This window comes from Pristis pectinata, chromosome 5 (assembly GCF_009764475.1).
Source record: "Pristis pectinata isolate sPriPec2 chromosome 5, sPriPec2.1.pri, whole genome shotgun sequence".
Lineage (NCBI taxonomy): Eukaryota > Metazoa > Chordata > Chondrichthyes > Rhinopristiformes > Pristidae > Pristis > Pristis pectinata.
In genome coordinates this window covers 83,092,611-83,107,755 of record NC_067409.1, presented here as the reverse complement: position 1 = coordinate 83,107,755, position 15,145 = coordinate 83,092,611, and the positions used below count along the sequence as shown (strand labels likewise).

General features: G+C 39.2%; 1 protein-coding gene across 3 annotated transcripts in view; it reads left to right on the top strand.

Annotated features, from left to right (window-relative positions):
* rp9 (RP9 pre-mRNA splicing factor) overlaps positions 1-15,145 on the top strand; it is a 21,239-nt gene extending 6,094 nt beyond the window's left edge. Inside the window, exons 3-8 of one of the 3 annotated variants that reach the window (XM_052016244.1) lie at positions 2,815-2,944; positions 3,979-4,070; positions 6,675-6,736; positions 12,626-12,801; positions 14,109-14,156; positions 14,895-14,935. In XM_052016244.1, coding sequence (XP_051872204.1) covers positions 2,815-2,944; positions 3,979-4,070; positions 6,675-6,736; positions 12,626-12,800 — 459 coding nt within the window. In that variant the 3' untranslated portion in view covers position 12,801; positions 14,109-14,156; positions 14,895-14,935. Of the gene's footprint in view, positions 1-2,814; positions 2,945-3,978; positions 4,071-6,674; positions 6,737-12,625; positions 14,030-14,108 lie in introns of those variants that run through there. The other 2 variants (XM_052016243.1, XM_052016242.1) reach the window with 2 other exon arrangements.

Below are 15,145 nucleotides of genomic sequence, written 5' to 3'. Positions count from 1 at the left end.
GTTTCATTCAAGAGTCTTAACAGCGGTATAGAAACTGTCCTTGAGCCTGGTGATGCGTGTTTTCAAGCTTTTGTATCTTCTGCCCAATGGAAGAGGGGAGAAGAGAGAATGTCCATGGTGGGATGGGTCTTTGATTCTGCTGTCTGCTTTTCTAAGGTAGTGAGAAGTGTAGACAGTCTATGGAGGGGAGGCTGGTTTTTGTGATGGACTGAGCTATGTCCACAACTCTGCAATTTCTTGTGGTCTTGGGCAGAGCAGTTGTCATACCAAGTTGTGATGCATCTGGATAGGATGCTTCCTATGGTGCATGGACAAAAATTGGTGAGGGTCAATGGGGACGTGCTGAATTTCCTTAGCCTTCTGAGGAAGTGGAGGTGCTGGTGTGCCGCCTTTGCAATAGTGTCTTAGTGGTTGGACCAGGATGAACTATTGGTGATGTTTACATTTAGAAACTTGAATCTCTCAGCCATCTCCACCTCAGCACATACAGGAGCATGTGCTCTACCCCTCTTCCTGAAGTCAATGACCTTATGGGTTGTATTGTGATTTTTGAATGCGCCACATGAGTCCAGATGTAGAAGGTTTTTATTCAGCCCTAATAGACACACTGGGAAGACCAGGTGGAAACTTTGCAAGGTTCAATGAGATCACCCCTTATTCTTAATCTACTTAATATCTCCTCGGCAAAGCCAGGTTGCATGCAGGTCCATATGCACAAACACAGAGCTTATTCATCTTGAAATTTTCTAAAGTATGCTCACAACTCTTGTCCCTCTTTCTGTCTATGTAATTTGCATCAATATGGACCATGACCTCCAATAATTTACCCATCTACCTCGGAACATCCTGCAGTTACTCTGTGATATGCTGGCCTCTGCTCAAGAAACCAGTGTACTATCCAAAAAATGTGTTTGCAGTTGTGTAAACACTTTCATGTTCCTCCTATCCATTGTGTGACCATCACGTTTACTTTTCTGACCATCTTGCTCCTCTACTGTGTAACTGAGCCATACATGGTACTAGTGACCTTGCTTTGACTGTGATTGTACTTCTCAGAAGGTAAGTTCTTGCATTATTTATATCTCAATATTGGTTAGATATAAGAAGCATTCAGAGGAATTCCAACATTATTTTCCAGGTCCACTCATGACATTTAATCACTCCTTTATTGGTGGCTATGCCTTCAGTTGCTGAAGCTGCAAGCTATGGAATTCTTCCATTCATTAGCACTTTACCTGTCTTTCCATCTTTAAAGTTCTTCTTAACCCTTCCTCTTTAACCAATTTGGAGTCGCACATCACACAAAGGCAGATCACTGTGGTTGTTGGAAGTCAGTTCTTCGAGTCCCAGGACATCACTGCAGGAGTTCTGCAGAGTAGCATCCTAGGCCCAACCTGCTTCATCATTGACATTCCTTGTATCATAAACTCAGAAGGGGGTATGTTCACTGATTATTGTGCATTCATCTTTGTTCATAACTCCTCAGTAAGTTAAGTAGTCCTTGCCTGCGTGCAACAAGGCCTAGACTTCCTTCTGGCATGGGGTGATATGTGATAGAACATTGGCACCACTTAAGTGCCAGGCAATAACCATCTCCAATTTTAAAAAAAACAGCAGATCACCAGCCCTTGACATCCAGTGGTGCTATTGTTGCTGAGTTCTCCACCATCAATGCTCAGCTGGACCAGCCATAAAAATAGTGCAGCTATTAGAATAAGTCATAGGCTGGGTTTGTGCAGCATGTGATTCACCTCCTGACACTCCAACAACTTTTCACCATCTATAAGATGCAAGTCAGGGATGTGATGGAATCCTCAGCACTTGCTGAATGAGTGCTGTTCCAACAACATTCAAGAAGGTGGAAACCATCCAGAACATATGAAATATACTGCAGTTTTTTGTCTAAGCTACTCTGACAACTCCCAACCTGTGAGTTCTAGCACTAAGAAGGCGAAGAGCTTCAGGCACGTTGGACCACCATCAGCTGCGTGCTTCTCTCCAAATCATGCACCATCCTGACTTGGAAATGTACTGTATCTCATTTGATCATCTTCACAGTTTGAATCCACAAACTCCCTCCTCAACAGCAATGTGGGATTATCTTCACCAGAAAGATTGTACTGGATCAAGCAGGTGGCTTACCAACATCATCTTGGAATCTACTATGGATTGACAATAAATGGTTGCCTTGCTGGTAATGCCCAGAAAGAATAAATAAAATTAAATCTACCAAAAGTATGTGGATATGCTTTTTTTCATTACTAACGAACACTGTTGAAACTGGAGGAATTTGTGCAGGGCAGGCACAGTAGTGCAGTGGTTAGCATAACACTATTACAATGCCAGTGACCCGGGTTCAATTCTGGCCACTGTCTGTAAGGAGTTTGTACGTTCTCCCCGTCTCTGTGTGGGTTTCCTGCCACATTCCAAAGACGTATGGGTTAGGAAGTTGTAGGCAAGCTATGTTAACATTGGAAGCGTGGCAACACTTGTGGGCTGCCCCCAGAATACTCTGCAAAAAAGATGCATTTCACTGTGTGTTTTGATGTACATGTGACTATAAAGATATCTTGTATCTTATGCTGTGAGCATTTCAATGAATGATTTTTTTTCTGGGAAGTCATTGATAATGGGGGGGAAAAAAGCAATTCTCATCTATTTTCATATTTAAAAAAAAAACCCTCTTTTTATTCTGTAAAGTAAACTCAATCAATGTTATGAGTTTTGAATCTTGTTGGCTCTTTGGATTAGTGGCAAGTACTGAAGCCACCTAGAATATTTATAAAGCCTGTAAAATAGTTTCTCTGCACGTAGGAAGATGATGACAAGCCAGAAGATTGTATTCCAGATCTGCCAGGCAATGAAGAAGCTCGAGATTTCCTGGCACATGCTCCAACCAAAGGACTTTGGATGCCATTGGGAAAAGAAGTAAAAGTCATGCAGTGTAAGCAGCATCTTGTTAAACTTACTGATTTACTTTTACATTGAAGTGAAACAAACTGGTTAGAACACGGAAAAAATGTTAGTTATGGAAATGTAATCATTATTGGTAGAATCTAGTATACATTCTGACTAGAGTTGTCAATTAATCACAGTTAACATAATTAAAACATGTTGGTCTTGCATGTTACCAGCAAAAAAAAATTTTAAAAGAACACTTTTTGGGAAAAATTTATACGTATCCCCTTTGCCTGGATGAAGCAGTCTGTCCTGATGCAATGAATGCCTAAGGAAACCCTATAGTCCAATAAAGCTGTTTGTTTGCAAAAGAAAACATATTAATCAAGTCTTCTGTATGGTTCTAAAGTCAACCATGTTAATCAGTTAATTTCTTTAACACTTTAACCTGCCTGAATAAAAATTAATCTGGTCTTTTTCTATCCAATAAATATACATGAAAGACACAGTAATTAGATTTCTGAATTAAATTTAACAAAGAAATATCAACCTGTTTCCTTTATCTACTTAAACTAGAATTTATTAAAGGCTTTTGTACTCATTCTTTGGGTGATGCCTACCAGAATAGACATTTGGCCTTGTGCTCTCGGTTGGGGAATCAGAAGAAACGGCTTCTGAGTGAGCAATGTTCATAGTTTGCTACTAAGCCAAATATACAAGTCCTACTGTTCTAATCGATTTTTGAAACAATGCAACTGCTCTGCTGGTTTTGAGGATGACACCACTTGGACCAAGGAAAATAGACTAGAAATTCTGTCAGAGTTAACAAGTCTTTATGAAAGTAGACTATACAGGTGTCAGTGGTGACATAAAGCAAATTCAAACAATTCTATGTTTTGAATCATTATGGTTCTTCAGATTCGTGGTAATTACTGCATTTATTTTATTACCAGCTGGTTTCTTACTCCCTTATTGAAGCCAAAACTCAAATTTTGCCTCCCACGTATCTGATTAACTTCAATGGTTAGCTGAAGAAAATTAAAATTAATTGTAATTTGTATTATGTTGGACTTGTTTCAGGTTGGAGATGTAAAAATTTTGGACACAGAACTGGGGATAGAGAATGTCCCTACTTCATTAGTGGAAATCAGAAATTGGAACAGTTCAGAGTAGTAAGTCAGAATAAATTTCATTACACCTTTGTTTCCAAAAACTTTTAAAATTTAAGTTCCACTTTTTCAGCACTTAGCATTACTGATTTTGAAATTAAGCCAGTAGAAGTAACTTTTCCTGAAGACACAGAATCAGAAAATTTATAACTTGGAAGTAGACCATTTGGCATATTGTGTCTCCCAGTCAAAAACAGCTACCCAGCCTAAAACTTTTCAGTAGTAGGACTATGGATCTGCAGGTTACAGCTCTTAAAGTGCCATCCAACCATCTTTCCATTGCCACTCTTTAAGACGGCAAGTCTTGGGCACCTACCACATTCTAAGTTTTAAAATAAAATGACATTTCTCATCTTCTCTAATCCAACAAGTTACTTCAAATCTACCTGACTTACGAGCATGCTAAAATGCTAGGGCATTTCGAGATTAGGAAAGAGGTAGTTTAGGTCCCTTGAAAAACATTAAAATGGATTAGTCCCCAGGGCCTGATGGGATATACCCCAGGTTATTGAGAGAGACAAAAGATGAGATTGCTGGGGCCTTGACCAAGATCTTTCTATCTTCGCTAGCTGCAGGTGTGCTGCCCGAGGACTGGTGGGTAGCTAATGTTGTTCCTTTGTTCAAGAAGGGAAATAGGGATAATCCTGGAAATTACAGATGAATGAGCCACACGTCAGTGGTAGGGAAACTAATGGAGAGGATTCTTGGGGACAGGATTTATGAGTATTTGGAGAAGCATGGTCTAATTAGGGACAATCAACATGGCTTTGTGTGTGGCAAGTCATGTCTAACTAATTTGATTTGAGTTTTTCAAGGAGGTGATGAAGTGATTGATGAAGGTAGAGCTGTGGATGTTGTATACATGGATTTTAGTAAGGCATTCAACAAGGTCTTACATGGTAGGCTCATCCAGAAAATTAGGGTGCATAGAATCCACAATGACTTGGCTGATTGGATCCAAAATTGACTTGCCTATTAAAGATAGAGGGTAGTAGTGAATGGATCTTATTCTGGATGGAGGTCGGTGACTAGTGATGTTCTGCAGGGATCTGTACTGGGACTTCTGTTGTTTGTCATATATATAAATGATTTGGATGAAAATGTGGTAGGGTAGGTGAGTAAGTTTGCAGACAATACAAATTGGTGGCATTGTGGATTGCATAGAAGACTGCCAAAGGATACAGCAGGATATAGATCAGTTGCAGATATGGATGGAGAAGTGACAGATGGTGGTTTAATCTGGGCAAGTGTGAGGTGCTGTACTGTGGGAGATCCAACATAAAGGGAGAGTACACAGAGAGTAATGGCAGGATGCTTAACAGTGTTGATGAATGGAGAAGGATCTTGGGGTCCAGGTACATGGCTTCCTAAAAGTGGCTGCACAGATTGATAGGATGGTAAAGAAGGCATATGGCATGCTTACCTTCATTAGTCAAGATATTGAGTTTAAGAGCCAGGAAGTTATGTTACAGCTTTATAAAACTAGTTAGGATCATCTACTTGGAACTAATGGCTTTTACTGATGTAGCTGGGTGAAAGTGCAAGATTGTAAGTGAAAGTTGAAATCCACAATTTCAGCTGAACTGATTGCTGCTGATGGGAGAATCATGCACCACAGAGATTTGGAGTCCAGTAGGAGAATACCAACATCCACAGATTTCTCAGAACTTCAGTTGGGAAATCTGCCTGCTGAATGCAGGTCCAACAAGCCCAACTTCACCTCTCCTTCTCCCCCAGCTGACTCCATCTGCCCATCCATCCCTCACTCCACATAGATCCATTAATCAACAATCAGCCCCTGCCTTGCACCTCCCCCTCTCCCCTTTATACTGGCTATCCTCCCTCTACACTCTCAATCCTTATGCAGGGTCAGAACCTGAAATGTCGACCATTCCTTTTCCTCTAGAGTTGCTGCCTGACTTGCTGAGTTCCTCCTGCAGTTTTTTTTGTTCCAGATTCCATCATCTACTGTCTCTAGTGAAGCCATTGATTTTGATGGAAATAATTGGCTGGGGATAAAATGCTAAGCAACTTTCTATTTCCTTTTCTGATTTAATTGAGTTGATTTAGATGTATATAATTGTTTTAATTGTTTCCTAGTATTCCTAAGCCATTTAATCTTTTTATTTTTAACATTTTTAATAGTTACTGAGTGTCCTTAAATATTTGTGTGTACCTCTGATATTCGATGACAACCAGTAAACTTGGGCAGCACTTTGATGCATTAGGTAGTGCATTAATAGCTCTCCTGACCTGCTTCTATTGTGATCTCTGGTGCTGTCGGTGTGGAGATTGCGTGATGTGCCTGTAACTGTGGGTCATTGGAGGAAATCAACTCTTTTTCATCTTTGTCTTGGAGCATCACTGGAAAGGCTATTATTTATTGCTTTTAAAAAGATGGTGTTGAGCTGCTGTAGTTTGCCTCACTGTGTAATTGGATAGCTGTTGATTGTAAATGTCTTTTTTAGAAGTAAAATTTCTAATTTTTCTAACATAATAAAGTCTATGCTTTTGACAATTTTATGCTTAATGTCAGTTATTTGGGGAAAAAATAACGTATGGTAATTTGTTCTTGCTATAACCAATCTTCTAACATGGTTTTTCTAGGCACATGAGGATCCCATGTATGATGTAATCAGAGAAAACAAACGTCATGAGAAGGAAACAAGGTATGCATGCAATAGTATATAATTGCAGCATCCAATACAGCCTGCAGCATATTAACGAGCAATTGTATGTGGAAGCATGTTAATATATGGAAGTTGGAGGGTATCTTGGAGAGAGAGGACTCAGAAGTCAAAGTAAGCTGAAGATTTTGAAAAGTGATGGGAGTGATGTGCAGATCATCAGCAATGTTAAGGTAATCTAAGGGTCTTTTTAAAAGTAAAGAAATATAATAGATACAAGCGTAATGTAAGAGCATAAGAGACGATAGGGAAAGTGAAAATATGTTCAACTTTAACTGTATGACACATCACTGTAACCTGACTACATGCTGAGCACGACTGAGACGTCAATAATGCAGATTATGCCGCAATAAGTGACAGGGAAATTGGTAACAGGAGATGTAACAATACTGGCAATGCACCTGCTGCAGCGTTATAAAGAGAGAATATCAGTAAGGACAAATGGGCAGTAGAGATATTGAGTTGAATTGAGGAATGGAAGAGGATGCATGGCTTTGCAGGATGTTTTTTTTGTGTGTCATCCTATCAAAGATAATACCTTTGTTCTACCTATCTCTTCCCCACCTTCTCTCTTCTTGAAAACTTACTTGTCTTCTCTTTTCCTATTCTGACAAAGGGACCTGAAATTTGTTTCTCTTTCCACAGAATGTTTCCAGCAAATTCTGTTTTTTATTTCACATTTCCAATATTTGCAGTTTTTTTTATGTTCTTTATCAATCTGACTGAAGATAAAATAGCAGGACATACAAACACCAACATTAAAGAAGTTTATTAAAGGAAGAAAACAATTAGAATAAATTTAAATATTTTACTTAAATTTGCTGAAGCAGCACAGTTCTTAGAAGCAATGAGTGTATTCAAAGCAGTGTTCTGGTGCACCATGTCCCAGAACCTACAAGAAAACTTGCTAGTTTATAGAATCATAAAATTGTTACAAGTTATCAAGACTCTGCAACTTCCTGATAGATGCAACTGCTCTGCCCAAGACCGCAAGAAACTGCAGAGAGTTGTGGACACGGCCCAGCGCATTACGGACACCAGCCTCCCCTCCTTGGACTCTGTCTTTACCTCTCATTGTCTTGGTGTAGCAGCCAGCATAATCAAACACCCCACCCACCTGAGACATTCTCTCTTCTCTACTCTTCCATCGGGTAGAAGATACAGGAGTCTGAGGGCACATACCACCAGACTTAAGGACAGCTTCTACCCCACAGTGATAAGATTATTGAACAGTTCCCTCATATAATGAGATGGACTATGACGTCATGACCTCAGGATCTACCTTGTTGTGACCTTGCACCTTAGTGCACTGCACTTTCTCTGTAGCTGTGACACTTTACTCTGTACTACATCAATGCACTCTGTACTAACTTGATGTAACTGCACTGTGTAATGAATTGACCTGTAAGATCGGTTTGTAAGTCAAGCTTTCACTGTACCTCAGTACAAGGGACAATAATAAACCAATACCAATAGACCAACTCCAATCGCCTTTTCCTGCACTCTTTTCCCATAGACCTTTAAATTTTGTCTCATTTGAAGTGTCTGTCCATCTCTCTTAATGATTTGATTTTGGATTCAAATTCTTGTTGATAAGTACTTGCTTTAAATAAAAAGTCTCTTTGCGTCTCCCTCGTCTATTTTGCCCGTAGTTTTAAATTTGTGTCCTTTCACTTTGTCCTCCACACCTCATTGGCCACCCCCCCCCCCCCCCCCCCCCAAAAATCAGGACCTTATAAAATGTTTGATTTCTATCTTTTCCTAGTTATGAAGAAAGATCATTGACCAGTAATGTTAACTCAGATTCTCTTCCACAAACCTGAGTTTTTCCAGTATTTTATATTTCAGATTTCCAGCTTCTGCAGTTCTTTGCTTAAGGATATTGTTGCTGTGTTTGACGTGATCTTCCAAGTTTTCCTTTCTGGAACTGCACTTTAGAGAGCTGCCAATGCCACTCCATTATTAATGAGATTTTTTTTTTGTCCAAAGTAAGTTGAGGAAGCTGGTAGGTTCAGCTTTATGAACAATATGACTCTGCAATTGGAAACATTAGGTCGCTGTGAGAGTATCAACTTAAAATATTTAGATTTGGGGTGGCTTATGGAATTCCAAAGGCACCTGACAAGCTTCCATGTAAGAAATTAGACAGGCACTTACAGGGCCACAGGGATGGAGCAGGGGAATGGGACTGATTGGATTACTCTTTAGAGACCTGGCACAGATATGATGGACTGAATGTGACCTTGTATCATAATGACCTTCTGTAAGATACAAAAATGAAAGTACACATTTGGTAGCAACCTATTGACTATGCAAAATTTTCAGAAGGTATGAGGCAGAGTGGGTATGCAGTTGTATAGGCAGGATGTGACTTGTGTTGATATCACCAAGGATCCATATAGGAAATTGGGCTTTTCCTAACTTTATGAATAGCTTTGAGGTAGCAAAGATCATCTATGTAAGTGTGTTGATGACACTTAAATTAAGTGATGCTTGCTGCAAGTGGAAACTACTGGGGCAGGTGGAGTTCAATGAGGAAAAGTTTGAGATCATTAACTTCGGTCCTCAGGAAAATGAATAAAACCAGAAAGAGTGGATATTAATTACATTTAAGACTGCAGGTACAGATATCAATAAAAGCAAGTTGATAAATGCAACAAATGGTAAAAGATAGCAGATACAATGTAAAGGCTAATGGGATGAAGGCTTTTGTATTGAGGTTAAAATATTAAAAGCTAAAAATTATGTTACCGATATTCTGAGCTATGGTTAGATTGCATCTACAATATTGCATTTGAGTTTGGACACCATGTCCATACAGAGTATTTGACCTTTGGAGGGACTTGGCAGAAGAGCAAGTTAAGAAAACAGATTGCAGATTGGGTTTATATTCCACTGTATATGCAAGATTAAGGGATAGGTCCATCAAGGTGCTTTCAAGTGATTAAAAGATTTAAGGTACATAGAAAATATTTCCACAGAGTCCTAAACAAGGCCATATAAGAGTTTAATTTTCAGTAAGGCAGGTCTAGTGTAATGTCAGAAAGCAAGTGTAGCAGAAATTTAGACCTCTTCGCTTGATCCCTTTTCACCCACCTCGCCTTCCTCCCACAAAAGAAGGCTATTTCAAAACTGTGATTTATAGGTTTTTCTTAGGCTGATGGGTTAAAGGTTGTGCGATGAAAGGGAGTAGATGGAGTTAAAATACAGATCAGCCATGATCTAAATGATGGATTAGGCTCAAGAGGCTAAATGTTATTTTCCTTTTGCTGACGTTATGGAACTTTTCTCTCTTGAGGGTTGCAAAAAGTAAAACTGTTTTGTTTGTGTCACAATGTTTAATCACAAAATTGATTTGCCACAGAATACGGAGTGCACTGCTACTTGAATTTGTTTCATTGCATTACTTTCTTCCAATGTTGCACACACTATTATTTTAAATTAATTTTCCTTTCTTTTAATCAAATGTAATGAAATAGTTGCAGTTTAAATTGTGCTTGATCCATACTTGAATTGCTCAGAGAGAATACTGAGTATTCTAAAATGGATTTGAAAGATTCATCTGGCCCTTTGATGTGACTTGCTTCCACTTTGGTTCTATAGGTTCTGAGTTAACTTACAAGACCAAAGTAGGACCTGCAGATTCTACCAAAGTTGAGGCAGGAAGTACCTAATTGGACAGGTGGTGGATAGTTTGTAAGGTTGTATGTTCCTTCTGACATTTACACTGGGCTTGCACATGCTCCCAATGCAAAGGCTTAATGTTTTCAGTGCCATTCTAGTGCTTCCCTGTTTTGAATAGTCATGTTGTATTTCTTCTAGGAGGCTCTGAGATCATTGAATCTTTTTCCCTGTGTTCAAGTAATCTCTTTCTGTGGCAGAGCTTGCAATAGAATGTATCAGGAGATTAATATTAGTGATGTGGCCTGCCCAACAGAGCTGACTGTGTGGAATTAGGGCCTTGGTGCTGGGGATGTTGGCTTGGGAGAGGACATTGACCTAAAATTTCAATGCTTTGAGCATTTTGCAGAGACTGCATTGGTGGTATTTCTGCAATGCCCAGAGGTGCCTGCTGCAGGTAGCCTAAGTCTCAGTAAGGTAAGGAATTACTGTTCCTTGGTAGACCATGAGTTTTGTCCTAAGTTTGAGGTCTTGATCTTCAAATGCCCTTTTCCCCAGTTGACCAAATGCTGTGTTGGTCTACTGAAGGTGATGGTAAATTTCATCACAGATGTTCCCCTTCACCTAAAGTTGACTCCCAAGATATGGGAGTTTTTCAAGATATCTCCTTTTGTTGGAGAGTGGTGTTGTATAGCTTTGGTAGGTTGGTAGAATACCTTGGTCTTGTGAATGTTGTGTAAGTTCAATGCTGTCATCCTGCAGTGACCAAGCTGATGATTACTTGGAGGTTCACCTCCAAATATGCACAAATGCTAGTGTTTCATCATTCTGTTGCTCAACTACAGAGATTAGGATGACCTTGCTTCTGGAGTGGAGGCAATGTGAATTGAACAGTTTCTTTCAGATTAGTTCCATTTGTAGATCAGAGTGACTTGCCTTCTGACACCCAAAAGGCAAAAGTCACAAGCATGATGGAACACCACCTACTTTCCTAGATGAGTGCAGCTCTGGCAACTCTCAAAAGGCTTGATACCATCCAAGAGAAGGCAGCCTGCTTGACTGGCATCCCATCCACCCTAAACATTCATTCCCTCCAGTGTCATTGGGAATGCCAATCTCCCAATCAACTGGATACGTCGGGGAAAGTTGGAGGAGGACAATGTGGCCAACCACATCAAATTTTGCAGACAAGTTGTGAAAAATGAGGATAATAGAGTCAGGAAGGATGCCATTTGTCACTGTGGCTGAGCTTGCATTCTACACACCTCAAGGAAAGATTAGCATGAATTTAGGAGAGAAGCAATTTTGAGAACTTTGGAGAGGAAAGCAAATGGAAATGGAACTTTAGCTCGCAAGGACTGGTAGATCAAGTCAAGTTTATTGTCATATGCATAGTGAGGTACAGTGCAGTGAAAAGCTTGCAGCAGCATCACAGGCACACAAGTACAGACAACAATATAAATTATACAAAATTATACTATACAGTGAGAGAAAATATGCACACTAGGCAATGCAGTAGATCAGGGATAGCTTTGTTTTGAGGAGAGGATCTTTGAACAAGTTGAAGGAAGTAGTAACTAAGGAAGAACTGTTAATAATATTTGATAAAGTGGGAGCCACAAAAGGAAGATAGGTGGCTGGCAGTTTAGTGGAATTGGTTCAAGGGAAAAGGAAGTTGATTTGGTTTGGAGGGAGGCATGTGTTGAGTGAAGAGAGAAACTGGAGAAAGATCTGTTCAGAGTTTATGTGGGTGGGAAACTTAGAGGAAGTTCGAGTTGGTCAACTTGAGATAGAGAAGGAAATTGCGTAGAAAACATGAACTGGTTCTTATGCTGCCAGTACTCCATCAGTTTATTGCATGAAGTAGTGTTGACGACCAAGAAGACGAAAGTAGTTCAAGACTGCAAGAGGGGAAAAAAGCCAGGGGTTATCTTAGCACACCAGGAGTAATAAATGGCTTTGCAGATGAGAGCAAGGCTTGGTGGTGCTTGATTGGTGCTGATGATTGAAAGATAATGAGTGATTAATTGCCACTTTGCTTGTCCCTCCGGATACAAGGGAACTGAGATGGGGACTGTACCAAGGGACAAGCAGGCTGAAAGAGAGCAATGTTTTAATGAGTTCCCTAAGCTGATAATTCTCATCATTGTGCTTTAATTCACAATGCTTGATAATTAAGGAAATTAGACAAAGTTCCATTGTCAGTAAGGATAGTTATTTAATTACAGTAATGGGGCATTTTCTTTCTAGGATACAGCAGCTGAAACAGATGTTAGAAGACCCTACTTCAGACAGTCAGAGTTCCACTTCCTCAGGTTCCAGAGAAAGGCACAAGAAGAAGAAAAAGAGAAAAGAGAAGAAGAGAAAGAAAAAGAAGAAAAAAAAGAAACACAAGGCTAGAAAATCAAGTGACAGTTCTGAATAAGGCAAGAAGACTTGAATGTTATGTTTTTTTTCCCCAAAGTGAGAAAGGACTGTTAAATTCGTCAAAAAAAAGGTTTCTTTTGAGTAACATTATAAAAATCACATTTTCAACAAAACTAGGAAGAAACTGCAAATCAACAAACCAAAACTTGGACTTGATGGTTGAGGGTCTTCTTATGAAGCATGGCTTGTTATTTACAAATCTTATATTTTGCCTTCTGGTCCTCAATCTGGTATCAGCTGATTAAGGACCAGACTGAGAATATTAACATTTTCATAGATTAGCTGGTGAAAGACAGTACTTGGTTCATATACTAAAGAAGTGTAAGCCTATCTTGTTTCGATGGAAATAAAAATGACTTCTCTCACAGGCATAGTGAAAGCATTTCTATTTTGTTTTCTTGTAGAAGAGGGATTACTAAAATTACAAGAACATTGAGGGAAATGGGGATAGATGATTAATATTTCTCATTGTGAAATTGGCTTTAAGTCACTTGCAAATTAGAACCTTTATAGTTAATTTTATGTAGCATTGCTAAGTAAGCATGATTACTATCTTAATATATGCCAAAGGTTTCTACTTTTTTTTAAGGCATCTGATGGTTCTTTGGACTCCCAAGTTCTGTTCAACCACTCCACAACCATCATTGATACTAAGATAACTTAATTTCCAAATTGTTCTCTTATTTATTCTGGGTTTTAGAAAAGGAGAAAAGTGAGAAAGTAGTGTAGTCTATGTTTGCAGAATACTTAGTATAAAGCTGAAAATATATTTAGAAGCTAACATTTCTTGTAATTTATTTAACAAGGCCAGTCCTGTGTGTGTTTACATTTTTTTATTATTATGGGCTGCAGGTGTTATATTAGCCTGCCTTTCCTCAGTAACAGTGATTTCTCATGTTTTAAGGAAAGTGAGCATCTGCCCCTATTCAAGTTGTAAAGTTAGAAAAGCTTAACATATTGTTAAAAGAATCATAAATTGAATTATCAAAATTCTACTGTTACTGTTTTAACAAAATTAGCATAGCTTGGCCAATATTTATCCTTTGATCAACACCACTGAAAGAGATTGTTCTATCATGTATCTTGGTAATTATCTTGGAATCTTACAATGTACAAATTGGCTACAGCATTTGTGTATATTATTACAGTGATCTCACTTCAAATATACTTGGCTGTGTAGCAGGTATACAAATTGCTATATAAATACATTCATTCCTTCTGCAATGAGCAATGTCATAGAAGGTGTGCTTATTTTTTGATGTACCGTGTAATTTTATATTAATGTGGCAATTTTATACAATTTCAGATGAGCATCCAGGAACTGAACAGGTAGTTCAGAGAGTGTGGTGGCGAGGTGAGTGTAGTGTGGAGGAGGAGAGCTAGAATGAGAGCAGGTAGGTGGCAAGGCAAAAGAGACTATGTAAAGACACAAGATTCTGCAGCTGCTGGAACCTGGAGCAACACGCACAAAATCCTAGAGGAACTCAGCAGGTCGCATCTATGGAGGGAAATAAACAGTTGACTTTTCAGGTTGAGACCCTTCATTGGGACTAAGTTAAGATTTGCTGACTGGGTACATTTGCTCTCAATCCCTACCAGAAAATCTAGTCACAGATCCTGAAGGCACCCCTCGCTGCCACCACTGCCTTCTGTCAGAAAGCAAATGAAGTAAGAAGTTTTAAGGGCAAGTAAAAGAAAAGCCAGAAGTGGCGGCATAGGGCATGATTTTCTTTCGTACAGAGATATTGCTGGAATGGCTTGCATTTATTACTTATCCCTACTCACCATTTTGAACTTTTGGAGTCTTGGAGAAGGTACCAACACAGAACTGAGTAGGGTTTCCAGAATTTTGCCAAAGTGATTATTAAAAGAATAACAGTGTATTTCTAGATTAAGATAGTCTGTGACTTGGAGAGAAACATGAATGTGGTCTTCTTCTGTACCTGCTGGGTGTTGACATATTTGGTGGTAGAGAATGCAGGATTTGGATCTACTTTTGGGAAATCCTTGGTAGTTTACTCCAGTGCATCTTGAAGATAGTACACACTGCAAGGCTATCTATAGTGGTTTAATGGAGTGCAATTTTTTTTAGGTGGATTGGTTACTGACCAAGCAGCCTGCTTTGGTCTTTATGGTGTCAAGCCTTTTGAGTGTTATTGGAGCTGCATTTATTCAGGTAAATTGAGAACATTCTAGCACATTGAATCTACCTGGAATTTGATTCTTTTGTCCATACCTGGTCAGTTTTCAACTTGTTTCTGCCAATATCAGTTTCATATTATACTGGAGACACAAGAAATTCCGCAGATGCTGGAATCTGGAGCAATACACAAAAAATGCTGG